General features: G+C 37.1%; 1 protein-coding gene across 1 annotated transcript; it reads right to left on the bottom strand.

The window, feature by feature from the left end:
• Positions 1-264: 264 nt before the first annotated feature.
• Positions 265-20065, bottom strand: LOC5577316. Its single transcript, XM_021843326.1, has 3 exons — positions 19613-20065; positions 780-1043; positions 265-617 (listed from the first exon to the last, which is right to left on the bottom strand). Exons 2-3 carry the CDS (start codon positions 1032-1034, stop codon positions 309-311), a joined length of 564 nt encoding a protein of 187 aa, XP_021699018.1. The 5' UTR covers positions 1035-1043; positions 19613-20065; the 3' UTR covers positions 265-308.
• Positions 20066-20098: the final 33 nt, after the last annotated feature.

Genomic DNA, 20098 nt, shown 5'->3' with positions numbered 1-20098 from the left:
CAAACATGCTTTTTTATCTGAACTTTTGTCTACTTGAAATTACAGTACATTGAACGATGTATTTTATTTTCTAAAATTGTTTGATTGCAAATTGTTCTAACCCAACAAATATTTTAGTGGAACAAAAGTTGAACAAATCACCATGAAGCATATTGTAGCTAAATAAATTGTTGTTCAGCTACTAATGTTACTTACGAAGATCTATGTATGTTTGTCTGAAATAACAATAATTTCGGATAAATGATTGCATTCTATTAAAACGACTTAAAACAAAATAATTTTCCTTTATTTGTTTTTTCCGAACTATTTTAAGCAATTGTTCTTGTCACTCTTCGGAAATAATTTTGCATCTGTCTCATCCGTTTGTCCTGTAGTTTAACGATCCAATCCATCTGCCGCTCATGTCGGCAGATTCCACAGAATTGACTCGTCATGATGTGGAGCGGAGTTCGGTAATAGGTTTCCGGATTCTGATTACATGCGTTCTTCTTGTGAGCCCATCTGTGTAGCGCCACTTCAGTAATCAGGATCAGCATTAGAGCCAATTTGGGCATGATAAAGAGCGGTGGAATCAACAGTAACAGATAACTGGTCTTGTTATAGCCAAGGATAATTTCCTGCGAATGGGCGAAACACAGAGTAGCCGATTTAAATCGCCATTTCCGCAATTTTAAAACTTTATGGTTTAAACAAGAAGTAGGTAGGTAACTAACAAATTTGGAATTTTGGCTAACCCTCTCGAAAGTAGCTGCCTGCGCAACTTATCGCTTAACGAATACCTCCTTCAAATGCATCATCTTCTCCCGACTCGCTAGCGGATAGCTGCTGTTGACTTTCGAAATACAGCCCTGTTTGCGGCCATTGCTGGTTTGCTCATAGCTCCTCAGGTATTGCTTCGGTATGGTGAACTTTGAGCGCTCACGTCGCACCACATACGTAGGTTGGGAACTGCTTTCGCCTGTCTCCCGGTCGTAGTACAAGCCACCATCATGGAATGCACCAAGTTCCAACTCTCCCGTCTCTTTATCAAACATTCGGATTTCCTGTGACAATACAAAAGAAAAAGCTTTAGCTGAAGAAATACTTATATCTATGCGTGGTTTGTCGGTATGATTGCACATACAGTTAAGTTACTAATTAAGTCAATGTCTATCGTCTGTCGTCGACGGTATGCCGGTAGACTTGTCAGATCAAAGGTCATCAATATGAACCCATTTCATGACTGGGGTTCATGCGGTACGCTTTCGAAGGAATTCTCGCAAACGAAGCAGTGCGGTAAACAAAACACATTGTATTGTCGTTCACAAATAACAAAATAGAGGTCCCCAAGCAAACTGCCACGAACACCAACGCACAATCAATCTTACACAAGTCGATTTCCTCAGAATGAAAACGTATCGATGTTTGTTTGATGTCACTGAGCTTTCGGTCAACGTCAGGCCAACAAGGAAGTGGTTGCTTCGCAGCAATTCTGTTTATATTTGGATTCTCACAGCAAACAAAAGCAATGTTGTGACAGTTCTCACAGCAAACAAAGAAAATTTTGTCAACATTGCACTACTACGCAGGTCATTGGATTGGACAATGTTGGCACGGAAGTAAGGGGGTCCACCGACCTCTAATCACACAGCATACGTTACAAAGAGTTTTGGAGAGGACAAAAAATGTTATTGCGTAAGTCGTGTGTGGCTCCTGTTAGTGAATGGATATCATTGATATGTGCGATACACATAATGGTTTGCTTATTTGAGTTCATGTGCACCTACCATGAACGTCCAGGGCTTTTTTCAACTGGTATAGGGCTATCAGGGTATTTAATTGAAAAATATCCTGAACAGCATTCATCAAATAAAACCTTGCTGTTGGAATGGCTTTGGGAATAATTCCATGAGCGATGTTTGTCATCAAAATCTTCAATGACAAAAAAAAACTTGTTAGTCAATTTCCACAAGTCAGATTCAAGCAAATAACCTTGCTGTTCAGTGCAATGAACAATCAAATAAGCAGCTATGCAAGTATATTTATCAAGCTGTGGTTCAACAGACACACCCAAATTTTCAAAAACTATGGTTTCAACTGACAAAAAAAAAAAGGTAATTTTCTATAGGCTGTAGTATCGGTATATATACTTCGACTAACATCAGTTAATTAAAACGATGATTCCTACTATACAGCACCAAAAATAATGTAATGAAATGCAGTTATTTGAATACCAAAGATAAAAGCAAGCGAATTCGGATACTTGGAATTTCATTACAAACGAGGTGAAATTTTTTGACAAATAAATCAACAAACGCAAATCATTGCCTACTAAGATCAAACCATAAAAACTGTAGACAAGAAGTGTCAAAATCAATTCACCCCTCGTTTTTTTCATAGCTAGGGTAAAAAGCTGGATAGCAGTTATTACTGAATTTGAAACCTGGATCCAAACTCAAAAGGGGCGTAAACATCAACATTTCCCGTAATTTGAAACCAAAGTTTTTTTTTAACTTTCGGTGTTCCTGTTGAAACACAAATATACTTTCATAGCTGCCTATTTGCCTTTTCAATGCACTGTGCAGTAGACTGATGCAAATTTTGAAATTTTTGCTCCCCTATGCTTAAACGATGTCAATTATGATGAAAATGATCCTCCCTAAATTTGAAGCGATTCCGAAGAAATTTGGTTGTACACACGCTATTTGAAGTTTATATGGAAATTACTATGGAAAAGGCAAACCTTTTAAGTTCCGTGCTCTAACTGCTCGTCATAATAATCTATGAAAAAGTGAACACATTCATCTTATGTGAAAACTTCCCAGCTACAGCTTTGCCGAAGACCACATTTCGATGGGACGTAAGGATAATTTGTTATTTTTGATAACAAAGTCTAAATCATGCAGCGATGATCATTCAATTACTTTCAGAGCAACACTGCTTTTTTGCTGTAGAACATAGTAGCCAGGGGGGTCTGTAGCCTTGAGGTTACGCTTTCGCTTCATAAGCGGAAGGTCATGGGTTCGATTCCCAGCCCCTCCACAAAAAAACCCGTCCAGCCACCAGAAGACGCCTCACGGAGGACCGTGCTCCGTCAGTATCAGATGGTGACTGAGACAAACTGACCCTCTTCGCAGGCAGCTAGCCTCACTAACAACAGAGCTCTCTCCTACCTGCTCGGTGTGAGAGTAAAAGAGTAGGAGAGAGAGAAAATAAGTTGTAAATATAGATAAGTTGAAAATAAATCTGTATCGCTAAAGAAGAAGCTACAGATCAACTCTCGCATACTCTGAGATAACGCCCTAAAAGCCATTGGTAACCATGTGTGTAGCTCGTTGTTTCTGAGCAAGTGAAGGAATAAACATCCAAACCAACATCACTGGTAGGTAGATAATGATGCTTTTTTCACCATAGAGTTGTTAAACAACATGTAAATCCATTCAAATGCTCAGAAACAATGAGCTACACACATGGTTACCAATGGCTTTTAGGGCGAAATCATAAGTTATGCGAGAACTGATTCCGGCGGCACAATAGTGGCCACAAGCACAGAGTGCCTTAAAAAAAAAAAAAAAAAAAAACATAGTAGCCTGCATTACTTTGATCTATTCTTCCCGCCAGGAGCACCACTGTTGCCTGCCGAACAGTTGGTGAAGCATGCTACATGCAAATCAACTTTATAATGATTAATAACAATTTATCCTGAGGTCCAATCAAAGAGTGGTCTTCGGCAAAGTTGTAGCTGGGAGGATCTCGCTTTAGAAGAATTTGTTCATATGTCCATACAATATAATGACTACAAGATAGAGGGCTGAACACAAAAGATTGGCGTTTTCCATAGTAATCTCCATATAAACTTCAAATGGCGTGTGCACAGTCAAATTTCTTCGGAATCACTTCAAACTTTGGGAGGATGCTATTTACCATAATTAAAATCGTTTAAGCATAGGGAAGCAAAAATTTCAAAATTTGCATCACTCTACTGTGCAGCATGTTGATTAGCTTCAAACTGACTAGCGAAAATTGTCTCGCAATAAGTCAAAAAATGTTGTAATTGGTGATTGTAATGCAAAACATCGCTCATGGAATGATTCGCAAAGCAATTCCAATGGCAGAACTTTATTTGATGAGTGCTCTTCAGGATATATCTAAATTCAATACTCTGACAACCCTACTTGTTTTTTCCTCTAGAAACCCATCTAAGATTGATTTGGTCTTAACCGACTCTGGTCACCGCTGTAGCCAACTGGTTACTCATGCTGATTTTGATTCCCTGTTTCATTCCAAATATCTCATGAAGTGATTCTCAATCCTGTCAGCTCAATTTTCAATTATTTTCAAATCAACTGGAATACATATGAAACATATATCGATAGCAATCTTGATGATAACATTTCTATGTAAACAAAATCTGATATTGAAAATGCTCTTGTAACTTTAACAAACTCCATTGTTGAAGCAAGGAACATTGCAAAACCAAAATGTGAAGTAAAATTTGAATCCGTGATAATAGACGATAATCTTAAACTTTGATCCTTCTTCAAAACGTGAGGAGAAGGCAATTTCAACGCACTCGCGATCCTGCTATGAAAATCATATGGCAGGATCTGCAAAAAGAAATTAAAAACGGTTTTCTCAATTAGGAAACAAAAAAAATAAAAATAAAATTTCTCAATTGGACCCTGGCTCTTGGAAATTATTAAAACTTTTGAAAATAGCCTCGGAAGCCACTTCCGGCTTTGAAAGAGGAAACGCACAATTTTAATCATGGCCTCTCTAGTCCAATTGAAAATCAAATTACTCGGGACTTCGAAAGCATACTCAATCAAAAGAACAATTTCGAAACTTCATAGGAGGCTGATTTGGAAGAAGTGAGAACTATTATAAAAAAAACTAAAAAATATAAAAGCTCCTGGCGATGATGAAATTTTTTATATCCTCACCAAGAAACTTCCAGAACGTAGCTTATCTTGGTTAATATATTTAATAAATGTTTTGAGCTGGCATATTGTTCTGACAAATGGAAAAATGTCAAGGTTGTATCAATTTTAAAACCGGACAAAAATTCTGCAGAATCTTCCAGCCATCGTGCATTCCTTTATCATTAAACTTCTTGAAAACGTCATTATGAACAGAATGATGGTCCACATCAACAAAAATTCAATTTATGCCAATGAACAGTTCGGATTCCTACATGGACATTCGACGACTCATCAACTTTTACGTGTTACAAATTTGAATCGTTCCAACAGACCAAAGAGTTATTCTGCTGGTCTTGCTATTGACGGATTTCACGCCAACTCGACACGCGATTGGCAGCACCCCTTCAGAATTCAATGAAACTTTCTGGATGTCAAAAGTATGTGAAACTAAGATACTTAGCATATTTTGTTTTTTTTTCAAAAACGATCTATACTAACATTTGGAAAGGGTCAATTTTTTTTCTTATTTTCATAAACCCGTATAACGTTTTTGAGTAAGACCTACAAAAAAGTGTTGTATGGGGGACTGTCATGAAATTTCCTGACGTTTTAGAAAAAAAAAATAAAAAACATTTTCTGCACTGAAAAAAAAAATGATTCAAAACTTTAAAATCGATTTAAAAAAACGGATTTTGATCATCCTTAAGCAAAAAGTTTCGTAAATAAATTTACTAAAAGTCGTCCATATATTGCAAATTGTGCATATTTTAGAGAAAATAGTTTTTCTAACATCGAATTGTTTAAGTCCAAAATGATTTTTTTTATTTTATTTTTATTTCGCTTTAAGTAGTCTAGTATGAACATATTTTCAAGTGATAAATGAGTTTTAATCACAAAATAGATTATATTTGTTTTATTGGGAGTAGTTAAAAGAAATAAAACGGAATTAGGGTAAAAGCACCGGTTTTGGCCAGCCTAAGAGAAAATATCAATAAAAATTTAATGGGAAGTCGTATTTATACTACAAATATGTCAAATGCAAGCTATCAATCCATATTATGTGTGTAAAATATCAAAACTGAGCTAAAACCTTTTTTTCGCTTTGAAAATCCCGTTGGTCAACATAGTTTCGGTCAGAGATTTAACTTCGGTTCCTAAATTGGCCAATCGCATTGGATTCTCATGAGAGTGGCCAAATTAGGAGTGCTCTGGCTAAATTAGGTGTATGGGAGATAAAATTATAAGGAAAATGTATTGTTTTTCTTATGTTTTGAATCAATTTGGACGAGTAAATGAATGTAGCTCTATCATGTGAATGTGATCTACTGAACACAAAAGGTTTCATGCTGATTGTCTATGTAAAACGGTGTATAATCCACTCAGAGCGTTAATGATTAATCATAAATTTAATCATGATTAATGATTAATGATTATGATTAATCAAAAATGTTAATCATTAATCACAAAAAATCAAAAGTTAATCATTAATCATTAATCATAATCATTGAAATATTATGGTTTAATCATTAATCATTAATCATAATCATAAAGATCGCTGATTTTATTCAGTAATCATAATCTTAATCATAAGTCTAACATTTAATCAATCATCAATCAATCATTAAACAAATTTTACAAAATTGCCTTCCAAAATAAATTTTGCATTTTTATATATTATGACATGAACAATGATAGTTTATGCCCAAGGAAGTTTAAAATCCAACCAAGCATGGCTTTGCTTGGTATCCGCGGACGTTACCATAAGACTAAAAACACCCTTAAATATGTCCTTCATATATGACGGTGCATTTTCTCAGTTGTATTTGATCCGAATCCGAAGATCCGGTTGGAAGCTTGTGAGTGGTACCATTCTACATGAAGGGGCAGATCACCAAATTTCGACCTAGCACTAGCTTTTAAGCCGTTCATAAGGTTTGTGTATACTTTGTATGAAATTCCGAAAATTGGCGCAACATTTGCGAGATCAAAAATTATTCCTTTTCCCCTAGTAGGTGGTATTCCTGTCAATAGCTCCTCGCTGTTTATGTTCACGTTTGATGTTTGCAATCTAACATCGCCTGCAGATATCCACTGAATGTAGCAGAGCATTGAGTCAATCTTGATTAAACATTTGATGATTATAAACAATAAATCATGCTTAAAGCTTTTCAACTTGAACTGTTCTCTTCAATAATGAGTAAAGTGTTATGGCAAATTGTTTGAAACAATATTTTCTAGTTTTTCATAAAGATCTGATTAGGAAATTTCTAGCAAATGTTCAAACTGATTTCGCCCAACATTTCTCCAAGAATCAAATTGTTTAGTGATGAAATTTCCTTGAATTCCCTGGGCAAAGAGTTAATAACTGTGGAAGTACTCTTAAGAACACTAAGCTGAAAAGCAGGTTCTGTCCCAGTGAGGACGTTAATGCCAAAAAGAAGAAGAAGTAATGAAATATTTGCAGTGCTTTGTAGCTTGTTCAAAAGATCAACTCTCAACTGTTCAAAGACATTTCAATGTACATAATGACAGCTCGCTCGAAGAACAATTTGCCGGGGGTAATTCAGAAGTGATTTTCATACTAATATTAAACACGTTATTAAATTAGTTTCAGGATACGGACAATTTTAAAATTTTGGCTTTGGTTCAAACTTTAACGTAGATTCAGAATATACATAAAACAAGCAAATTCTCCCGAATAATTTTATATCTAATACTTCAATAATTCCCTTGAAAAGGAATTCAATGGCTTGGTTTGAAAAATTCATGAAGTTCAATATATGGAAAGCTAGGTTTCAGAACTGTCAATATAGTGCTTCACTTTCACTTTGGAGCAGTGTTGTTCAGACTCATTTCCCCGAAAATAACATTTTCCAAACTACGAAGCCACGAACAACTACAACCATGCTCTATCCTCCTAAGATAGAAAAGCAGATGGTTAAGCTTGAGTACTGCACACAAAATCAATCAATTTTGATCCCAGAGAGCCACAATTCAAGTTTCGGTGAAATGAAATGAGTGAGTGAGTGAGTACGAATCATTTCACCGAAACTTGAATTGCGGCCCACTGAGATCGAAACTGTCGGATCCCATGTGCAACACTCAAGCCCAACCACCTCCCCCTCCATCTCAGGAATAAAACCCACAGTTATAACATTTCATGACTTCACAATTCTAATTTCGGGGAAATGAGTCTGGTCAACACTGCTTTGGAGTATGAATAAACAACTAATTGAATTTTAACACTTCACTTTACAAAAAAATACTAATAATCACTAGGAAGGCGAGCAAATACCATTAAACTTTTATATATAGGATTGTATAGAAATCCGAAAATTGGCACAGAATTCTTATTGGTCGAAAATTCGAGCTATTCCCCTATGATAATATTATAATCACAAGATAAGCAGCATATTAGAGTTTACCGGGGTTTGCTCGCCTTACTAATGAGTTTTTCAACACTCTTCTAACTTGAAGTAAAGTGTTGAAATTCAATTACCAACATTTTGAATACTTTCTCCGGGAAATCGACAAACCTTAACAACCCGGCATCCTTCTTATCAATAACACTTGAGACATCCGTTTAAAACTTGATATTCATGAAGTTGGATGTGTCACAAGCTACGCTTCGCAAAGCCAATATATTGACCACTACCTCCAGGATACTGACTTTTGAACCAGAGCAATTAATTTTGAGTTATAATTAAACACTGTGATCAATTTGCCATAACGAAGTTCAAAAGAGACGGATTCCATGTCAAATCGGTCAGTCACAGAACTCGACCATCTTCGATTTGGATTAAATTTTGCACATGTTTTTGGTATGGTAGAATAAGTGTTTTCCATAGAAAAATTGATCATTTTGACTCAAGTGTAACTTTTGAAAATAGCCTATAAATTTTTGCATGCAACTTATTTGAAAAATTCCAACTCCGAAACTGTTGATTTTAGAGAAAAAAATTCTATGAAGAAGTTTTAGTGAACCGTTTGGTCTATAAGAAAAAAATATACACTGAAAAAATATTTTATTTATTTTCATAGAAAAATCAAAAATAAAACTTGAATTTCAAATTACACAAAAACCCCATTTTTAATATTTTTTTAATTTTCACCATACAATCTTAATAGTAAAAAGATGTTTAGGACAAAGTTTCATGATGGAGAAATTATTGATAAAAAAGTTTTTCTAAGAACAACTTTTGGTCGACTTTCAAAATTTTGATTTTTTGTCAAAATAAATACGTTCTGATGATACAGTAAGCATCTTGAAATGATTCTAAGTCATAATGATTATGTGAATAATTTCTCTAGAAGTAGCCATTTTCGAAGTAGCCATTAATAATACGTTTTCGAGAGTAAAGACCATATTTCATTCCACTTACTTATTTTCCTTGATGAAGAATCACGAATAATTAATGAAAACGGCATATTCTAATATTTAAACAATATTTTTTGCATTAAACTCGACATAATTCGAAAACGGCTTCTTCTATAGAAATTATTCACATAATCATTATGGCTTAGAATCATTTCAAGATGCTTACTGTATCATCAGAACGTATTTACTTTGACAAAAAATCAAAATTTTGAAAATCGACCAAAAGTTGTTCTTAGAAAAACTTTCTTATTAATAATTTCCCCATCATGAAACTTTGTCTTAAAGATCTGTTTGCTATCAAAATTATGTGGTGAAAATTTAAAAAATATTAAAAATGGGGTTTTTGTGTAATTAAAAATTTAAGTTTTATTTTTGATTTTTCTATGAAAATAAATGAAATATTTTTTCAGTGTATATTTTTTTCTTATAGTCCAAACGGTTAACTACAACTTCTTCTTAGAACATTTTTCTCTAAAATCAACAGTTTTGAAGTTAGAATTTTTCAAATAAGTTGCATGCAAAAATTTATAGGCCATTTTCAAAAGTTACACTTGAGTCAAAATGATCAATTTATCAATGAAAAACACTTATTCTACCATACCAAAAACATGTGCAAAATTTAATCCAAATCTAAGACTATCGAGCACGATTTTTATTTTTTTCGACTCATTCTGGATAGAATTCGTCAAGATAATTATATAGGATTGTTTGTTAATCATGAGTAATATCATCATCATTATCTAGTCTTAGTGTATAATCCATTGGTTGCATACTTCAAGCCGCTTAGTGCATCTTTTTGGGAATTTAATCATTAGTTGATGAATGATTAATGATTAATCAAAGGTTAATCATAAAAACAATAAATAAATGACTTGAGATGCCCAAAACACATTTAAGGTGAAGATGCATCGAAGCCAAACCTCAAATTTTCAAGAGCACAAATCTAGAGAATCAGACAGCGGTTTGAGCTGAAAACTTAATCGATTGGTCACCACCAGCGTGTGTCCAATCGATTAAGTTTTCAACTCAAACCACTGTATGGTTCTCTAGATTTGTGCTCTTGAAGATTTGTGGCTTGGCTTCGATGCATCTTCACCTTAAGTATGCAACGAATGCATCACTCTCTCGAATTCACAATTCAAATATGAATCAAATATCTCTCATCGTGATTTTTCAATCATGATTAACTTATGTTCTGCTCTTCTTTAAACTCGGTCTGCCAAAAATGAAGCTTGATTAATCGTTAATAACTTTTGGGACTCGATATGAAAGTGGCTACTGACTCTTAGGGGGGACTACTCCAGTACTCCCCGTAATTGAATTCGGAACTATTGTAATTTTTGAATCGATACCCTTTGTTTTAAAGACAAAACAGCAATCCTAATATTTTCGGAATTACGTTAGAATACAACTGAAAAACATAATTTTGAAGAACTACCGTCAAACTAAACGCCATATACACTTCTTTTTTTTTTTCTTTATTTGGCTTTACATCAATTATCTTGATAAAGCCTCGCCAACAATATTTCGCCAATTCCCTCGGTTCATGGCAGCTTCTCTCCATCCTCGACTGTGACCCACGCTCTCCAGGTCCTGGTGTACCTGGTCAATCCACCTAGCTCGCTGCGCCCCACGCCTTCTTGTTCCGACCGGATTCGTGGCGAACACCATCTTTACAGGGTTGTTGTCCGGCATTCTTGCAACATGCCCTGCCCAGCGTATCCTTCCAGCTTTAGCTACCTTCACGATACTGGGTTCGCCGTAGAGTTGAGCGAGCTCGTGGTTCATCCTTCGCCGCCACACGCCGTTCTCCTGCACGCCGCCGAAGATCGTCCTTAGCACTCGGCGTTCGAAAACCCCAAGAGCTTGCAAGTCCTCCTCGAGCATAGTCCACGCCTCATGCCCATAGAGGACTACCGGTCTTATGAGCGTTTTGTACATCGTGCATTTGGTGCGGGGGTGAATCTTTCTTGACCGCAGTTTCTTCTGGAGCCCATAGTAGGCACGACTTCCGCTGATGATGCGCCTTCGTATTTCCCGACTAACATTGTTGTCAGCCGTCAACAAGGATCCGAGGTAGACGAACTCGTCCACCACCTCGAAGGTATCCCCGTCTATCGTAACACTGCTTCCTAGGCGGGCCCTGTCGCGCTCAGTTCCGCCAACCAGCATGTACTTTGTTTTCGACGCATTCACCATTAGCCCGACTCTTGTTGCTTCGCGTTTCAGGCGGGTGAACAAATCTGCCACCGTTTCAAATTTTCTCCCAATAATATCCATGTCGTCCGCGAAGCAAACAAATTGTCCGGATCTCGTGAAAATCGTGCCTCGACTGTTAAGTCCGGCTCTCCGCATGACACCTTCAAGCGCAATATTGAACAACAGGCACGAAAGTCCGTCGCCCTGTCGTAGTCCCCGCCGAGACTCGAACGAACTGGAGTGTTCGCCAGAGATCTTCACGCAGTTTTGCACACCGTCCATCGTTGCTCTGATCAATCTTGTGAGCTTCCCGGGAAAGCTGTTCTCGTCCATGATTTTCCATAGCTCTATGCGGTCGATACTATCGTATGCCGCCTTGAAATCGATGAACAAATGGTGCGTAGGGACCTGGTACTCACGGCATTTCTGGAGGATTTGCCGCACGGAAAAGATCTGGTCCGTTGTCGAGCGGCCGTCGATGAAACCTGCTTGATAACTTCCCACGAACTCGTTTGCTATAGGTGATAGACGACGGAAGAGAATCTGGGATAGCACTTTATAGGCGGCGTTTAGGATGGTGATTGCACGATAATTTTCACACTCCAGTTTGTCGCCCTTTTTGTAGATAGGGCATATAACGCCTTGCTTCCACTCCTCCGGTAGCTGTTCCGTTTCCCAGATTCTGACTATCAGCCGATGCAGACAAGCGGCCAACCTGTCCGGGCCCATCTTGATGAGTTCGGCTCCGATACCATCCTTGCCAGCGGCTTTGTTGTTCTTGAGCTGTTGAATGGCATCCTTAACTTCCCCCATCGTGGGAGCTGGTTGATTTCCGCTGTCCGCTGTGCTGACGTAGCCATCGCCTTCGCTGTCCTGACCTTCTGTGCCTGTGTTCTCTGCGCCATTCAGGTGTTCATCGTAGTGCTGCTTCCACCTTTCGATCACCTCGCGTCCGTCCGTCAAGATGCTCCCATCCTTATCCCGGCACATCTCAGCTCGCGGCACGAAGCCTTTGCGGGATGTGTTGAGCTTCTGATAGAACTTCCGCGTTTCTTGAGAACGGTACAGCAACTCCATCTCTTGGCATTCCACCTCTTCCAGGCGGCGCTTTTTGTCCCGGAATAGGCGGGTTTGCTGTTTCCGCTTCAGTCTGTATCGTTCCACGTTTTGCCGCGTACCATGCTGCAGCATTGCAGCCCGCGCTGCATTCTTCTCCTCTAAAACCTCCTGGCACTCCTCGTCGAACCAATCGTTTCTTGAGCTCCGTTCCACATATCCGACAACGTTTTCGGCAGCGTCGTTAATGGCTGCTTTGACTGTCCTCCAGCAGTCCTCAAGAGGGGCCCTATCGAGCTCGCCCTCATCCGGCAACGCTGCCTCAAGATGCTGCGCGTACGCATTGGCGACATCCGGTTGTTTCAGCCGCTCGAGATTGTACCGGGGCGGGCGTCGGTACCGTACATTGTTGATGACGGATAGTTTTGGGCGCAGTTTTACCATCACCAGGTAGTGGTCGGAGTCAATGTTGGTGCCACGATAGGTTCTGACGTCGGTTATGTCGGAGAAGTGCCGTCCATCGATCAAAACGTGGTCGATTTGCGATTCTGTCTGCTGAGGTGATCTCCAGGTGTACCGATACGGGAGGCTGTGCTGGAAATAGGTGCTACGAATGGCCATGTTCTTGGAGGCGGCAAAATCTATCAGTCGTAGGCCGTTCTCGTTCGTCAGCCGGTGGGCGCTGAACTTTCCAATCGTCGGTCTGAACTCCTCCTCCTGGCCAACCTGAGCGTTCAAATCTCCTATGATGATCTTGACGTCGTGGCTTGGGCAGCGGTCGTACTCGCGTTCGAGCTGCGCGTAAAATGCGTCCTTGTCATCATCAGTGCTTCCGGAGTGTGGGCTATGCACGTTGATTATGCTGAAGTTAAAGAATCGGCCTTTGATTCTTAACTTGCACATTCGTTCATTGATCGGCCACCACCCGATCACGCGCCTTTGCATATCACCCATCACTATGAAAGCTGTTCCCAGCTCGCGTGTGTTGCCGCAGCTCTGGTAGATGGTATGATTACCTCTAAACGTTCGCACCAATGCTCCTGTCCAGCACACCTCCTGCAGCGCTACGATGTCGAAACCGCGGGTCTTCAGTACATCGGAGAGTATGCGAGTACTTCCAATGAAGTTGAGAGATTTGCAGTTCCACGTACCGAGTTTCCAATCGCTAGTCCATTTTCGTCGCTGTGGTCTTTGCCGATTGTTCCGGTCCGTATTCTCTCGTTGACGTTCCTGTGCTGATGTGTTTTTACGGTTGGCTTGCAGGGCCTGACACCAACCCCCTAGATTTCCGGAGGACCATATACACTTCGCATTTGGATTAAATGAAAAAATGAAAATGTGTAAAAAAGTGAAATTTGCGATAAATTTACACGTCTTCTCGATGAGAATCGAGACACACCACGAGAGGACTAATGAACGCAGAAGTTAACCTGAATTCGATTTGAACTCAATAATCACACTCTACTCGCCAACGACTTGTTGGACGAGATTTGTATAGTGCTCACAATGGGTCGCGACGTTCTCAATATAAAAACGATAAATGATAATTAAAAAATGTATTATTTTGAAATTGAAAATTTTGATCAAATTTGATATTAGGCACGTAAGGGTTAATCATAATCATTAATCATAATCACTAATCATACTGAGTTTAATCATTAATCATAATCACTAATCATCTAAAATTGTAATTTAATCATTAATCATAATCATTAATCATACTTTAGCTTAATAATCAATCACAACCATTAATCATGACTTCAAAAATTTTAATCATTATTCATAATCATTAATCATGATAAAATTGAATTTAATCATTAATCACTTAATCAATCATTTAGACCCGTTAATCATTAACGCTCTGAATCCACTATGGCTACAACTGGCGTGTGGCCAAAACCGGGGCTTCTACCCTATACATAGTTTTTTTTTTAAATTAAATTCAATTGATCTCCCACAATAATATTAAATTTCTTATTTGGTCAAAGCCAATCTTAACAGGTGTCTGGAAAGGGTCAATATCATGCTCATGAAAAAAGTCGTGGTTTGTTTTTATTTTTATTATTGCTATATATCCTAAAACGTGGTATCTGCACATGAATATTTACATTATTTATGGGCTTTACTGAATAAATTGAATATTTTTGGTTCATCCTCTGAATGGGTACACCGTTTGGCTGCAATTTGTGTATCACTAATAGGCAAAAAACAATGATATATTTGAATTCTAGGGACAGTTTTAACCTTATCAAACAATTCCACCAATTCCTCTGACAGTTTAACATATTGTTCATTAGATATACAATAAAAATTTAATTTGGTGATACATGTATCAGTTTGTTTCACTGCCCAGTCGAATAGTTCTCGCGGAGTTGCGATTGTGTTTCCCCTGTTTCCCAGCCTCCTGACACCGCCCATACAATCCCATTGGAAAATAACGAGCAAACATCTCTGGTTCCCACTGGGAAGTGGTTCCCACTGACAACTCAATGTTTGTAAACAAATAGTCGTTAAAGGACTAACAATCGAGTAAGGCGAAATCTTTTTTGCCGAAACATTTCTTTTCTCGCGACAACAGTTTCATTAGCACAAACAAATGGTTGCAAACTATTAGTTTGTAGTACAACAAGTTAATTAGAGTTGACATGGTTAGCGTGGAACACATTTAAATATCGGAGAAAATTTTCCCTAATATGATTACGCCAATGTACGTTGTTGTTCTTGAGTTTGATTCTGATCTCGAAAACATGGCTGCCTAGCACCGGGCTGGTGTTTCCATAGTATTTTGCAAGACTTGCTCTTTTTGCCATTTGCTTGAGAGTGTCACCAATAGCGTGGGATGTGGCAAAAAAGTGCCACTCTGCTTCCAATCCATGTATTTTCTTGAAATTACTTAAGCTGACAATTTGTTTTTTAATTTTATTAAGAGCTGCAGCTCCATCTGACTTAAAAATAACTTTTGATTTGTTCAATAACATTTATCAATTTTGAAATAAATAGCTGAACTGCTACTGTGTCATGGGTCTGATATTATAATAAAACTAACATTTTCCAATTTATTATCTTTTTTTATGGTAAATCTAGAATTGGTGTATCGTTGCTTGGGAATTATTCCAGTGATATCCTTGAGCAGCATTATAATTTTCAGAAAAGTCGCTAATTACCAGTATTTATCCTTGTTTTAAGAAGTCTTTTTTGTTTCGTAGAAAAGCAGACTGTTATTTGCAAATAAAATCATGAGTTATGAGCTTATCAACTTTTTTTAGGTAGATAACAATACAAACATATTCATTATTTCCTATTCATCTAGCGTTTAACACAGGTACGTTTAGTAAGTTTTTTTTTTCACAAAACTTTTTCTAGAAGAGAATTTAATGGGGTATGGATAAGGTTGTTACTTTTCAATGTGTGCAATACTGTTTGAAAGGTATCACACCATAAAAATCCGTCAGATTGTTAGACGGAGTTGATTTTCTCATAGGCAAAGGCGAAGTTTATTGATTGCCTGCATTTAAAAAACATAATTACTGTATAATTCCGTTTTTTAACTATTCTCAATGAAAAATACAATCTATTTTCTGATTCAAACTCATTTATCACTTGAAAACACGATCATATTTGACGGTTTAAAACAAAATCTTTGAAAAAATAAATTTCAGTTTGGGACTTAAAAAATTTGAAGTTAGAAAAACTTCAAAAAGTTTTTCCCTAAAATATGCTCAATTTGCAATGTATGGACGACTTTCAGTAAATTTAATTACGAAACTTTTTGCTTAAGGATGATCAAAATTTGAAATGGCCGTTTTTTTTAAATCGACTTAAAGTTTTGAATAATTTTTCTCCAGTGTAGAAAATGTGTTTTTATTTTTTCAATATATTTTTCTAAAACTTCAGGAAATTTCACGACAGTCCCCCATACACTTTTTTGTAGGTCTTACCGTTTTCGAGTTATACGGGTTGATAAAAAAAGGAAAAAAAAACTTTGGGACTTAAAAAATTCGATGTTAGAAAAACTTTTTTCCCTAAAATATGCCCAATTTGAAATGTATGGACGACTTCAGGAAATTTCACGACAGTCCCCCTTCTTCTTCTTTTCGGCATTACGCCTCCACTGGGACAGAGCCTGCATCTCAGCTTAGTGAGCACTTCCACAGTTATTAACTGAGAGCTTACTATGCCAATGACCATTTTTGCATGTGTATATCGTGTGGCAGGTACGAAGATACTCTATGCCCTGGGAAGTCGAGAAAATTTCCAACCCGAAAAGTTCCTCGACCAGTGGGATTCGAACCCACGACCCTCAGCTTGGTTTTGCTGAATAGCTGCGCCCCATACAACACTTTTTTGTAGGTCTTACCGTTTTCGAGTTATATGGGTTTAGAAAAAAAGGAAAAAAAACTTTGGGACTTAACAAATTCGATGTTAGAAAAAAAATTCCCTAAAATGCCCCATTTGCAATGTATGGACGACTTTTAGTAAATTTAATTACGAAACTTTTTGCTTAAGGATGATCAAAATCTGAAATGGCCGTTTTTTTTTAAATTGAACATTATTTTTAGTGTAGAAAATGTGTTTTTTATTTTTTCAATATTTTTCTCTAAAACGTCAGAAAATTTCACGACAGTCACACATACAACACTTTTTTGTAGATCTTACCGTTTTCGAGTTATACGGGTTTATAAAAAAAGTAAAAAAACTTTGACCCTTTCCAAATGTTAGTCTAGATCGATTTTGAAAAAAACAAAGTATGTAAGGCGGCATCCACAAATTACGTAACGCACTAGGGGAAGGGGCGGAGTAGGCTCAAGCGTTACGGCTCATAAAAAACTTAGAAATTTTTCTTACAAAAAGCGTTACGGAGGGGGTCAAAAATGTCCAATTTGAGCGTTACGTAATTAATGGACGCTGCCTAAAGTATCTTAGTTTCACATAGTCTTCACACCCAGAAAATTTCATTGAATTCTGAAGGGGTACTGCCAATCCCTTTGTCGAGTTGGCTTGAAATCCGTCTATTCTATGTATAGAAAAATCATTCAACAGGGTTTGGCATGGAGGGCTGATTGTAAAATTGAAAAACTTTAATTTTCCCAAAATATATTGTTAGAATAATTCAAAGTTATCTGTCAAATCGTACACTTCAGGTTAATTATCAGAACGCCAGGCCTGAAAGACTTCCTGTAAGAGCTGGTGTTCCACAAGGCAGCATTTTGGGACCAATATTATACAATATTTTCAATTCTGACTTACCTGAGTTACCTCAGGGATGTCAAAAATCTTTGTTTGCGGATGATACAGGACTCTCCGCCAAAGGACGAAGCCTGCGTGTCATCTGTAGTCGATTGCAAAAAAGTTTGGATATTTTTTCATCATACTTACAAAAATGGAAGATTTCTCATAAGGCTTCTAAAACTCAACTAATAGTATTCCCACATAAACCAAAAGCTCTTTATTTGAAACCTTCAAGTAGACATGTTGTCACGATGAGAGGGGTTCCAATAAATTGGTCAGATGAAGTTGTGTATCAAGGGCTCATGCTAGATAAGAATTTAACTTTCAAAAATCATATTGAGGGCATTCAAGCCAAATGTAAGAAATATATAAAATGTCTCTATCCACTTATTAACAGAAAATCGATACTTTGTCTTAAGAATAAGCTGTACCAATATGGACTAGCTATTGTAATACCAGAAAGAAAACTCTGTAGAGGGATTCAAAATAAAATAAATATTGAAGATGTTTCTGAAGCTCCCTCACTGGTATAATACTAATGAGTTACATAGAATATCCAATGAAACATTGGAATGAATGTCAAATAAAATTATAAATAAGTTTAGACAAAAATCTTTGCAATCTTCTTTTGCCACGATTAATGTGTCAAAAACTGCTACGACAAATGAAATATAGTATGTTGTAACAAAATGTTGATAAATGCCTAATTAACTTTTACCAAATAAGGATGATAGTGTTTCCTTACACAAGAGATTCAGCCAGGATTTAGGAAATCATTAATATAATAATTTTCATACACATTTGGAGGATATTTTCACTCAAAACATGCATTTTGTTCAAATGTATGGGAGTGCGACGATATCGCGAAATTTTGATTTTATTGCCTAAGTCACCCGTAAAATTTCAGGGACTTGGCCGCGGTTTTTATTGTTGCTAGTCTCTTTTTGATGCTACTACCCCAAATCAGCAAATTAAAAAAAATCAATTATAATATTTTTCCAAACATGTCTTAAACAAAACAAAATACAATTTAAAGTCGAGATTTTTATGCCAATACTTTTTTAAGAATATACATAAACTTATCAAAATTTCCAGTTTGGGATGGTACACAAATTATGTCACGCTAAATTTCAACTTTTTCGACCACCTCCCCCCCCCCTTTGTCACACTTTTTGTATGAGTCCTCCGAAAATTTTGTAAGGCTTGTCACGCTTGGCTGGACCCCTCCCCCCCCTTGGAGCGTGACGTAATTTGTGCATGACCCCTTTGAATGAAATTAGTAAAAACTCATCAATATTACCACAGATTGCGGCACTCATGATTTGCAAAATGAGATGATAATCTTTTAACTTCCTCGTTTTGTTCACGTATTAGCAAATGTATTGGTTAAACACAGGCAAAAACACGGACACACAATTTTCCGTCCATTATCGCTCCGTCACAAGTGATTAAAAGGTCGAATTTTAAAATATTTAAAGTTAAACAAATACAAGAACTCCAGTATCAATATCGCTCACATAACAGTTGGAAAAATAATATATCATCAATAGGAGCATTGAAAGAATAAAAGAAAAATGAATTACTCATAAAATGGTGCAATTAACAGACCACGATAAGACAGTGATGATATTTATATATTTTACTCTGCTGCTTCTTATATCCATTCCTCTGAGATATCATTAGCATAATACAGTATGACTCCGATATATAACACAAACATACTTATGTAAAAAATGTAATTAATTTTGTAAAATACCGAATAATAATTATCATTCGTACTTATTACTCATAGAACCGTCCGTCGTCGCAGTATCTAATGTCACACAATTACTTATCTATGGCCATTTACCTGTTGGTAGGTTTAATTACTGCTTCAAACTAAGCTGTATTTCCGGAACAGCCGCGATACAAACTGATGATCAGCAGCAAGGGCTATCTTCAAATGACGTCACTAACTATTCAAACGAAACTGACACCGTTCGTGGTCTGGGTTGTGAAATTGTCGCTCTTCTTTTGCGCTTTTAACCATGGGCACGTTTAACAGTCCTTCTTGGCCACTAGTTTAGAGCACTAAAATCTTTGAACACTTCTATTTTTGTTAGAATTATTCTCCAGTCTTTTTGTAACAAAAATCAGTCTTTTTGAACTTGGTAAAATAATAAAATAACACGGTTACATTTCCAGCACAATCAACTCAATCGTCAATCCTTTCGCCTAGCGAGTAAAAGCAAATAAACTGAATGAAACTCAACTGCGCAGCTGAACGTGTATTTCACGACTGATTCATCGTAACCGTTTGCCCGTCGAAAGCTTGCGACTACCAGCGAGCAAGCTA

Source organism: Aedes aegypti, chromosome 2 (assembly GCF_002204515.2).
Source record: "Aedes aegypti strain LVP_AGWG chromosome 2, AaegL5.0 Primary Assembly, whole genome shotgun sequence".
In the NCBI taxonomy this organism is placed as follows: Eukaryota; Metazoa; Arthropoda; class Insecta; order Diptera; family Culicidae; genus Aedes; species Aedes aegypti.
Note: the sequence above shows the minus strand (reverse complement) of the source record. Positions and strands in the feature narration are given on the sequence as shown.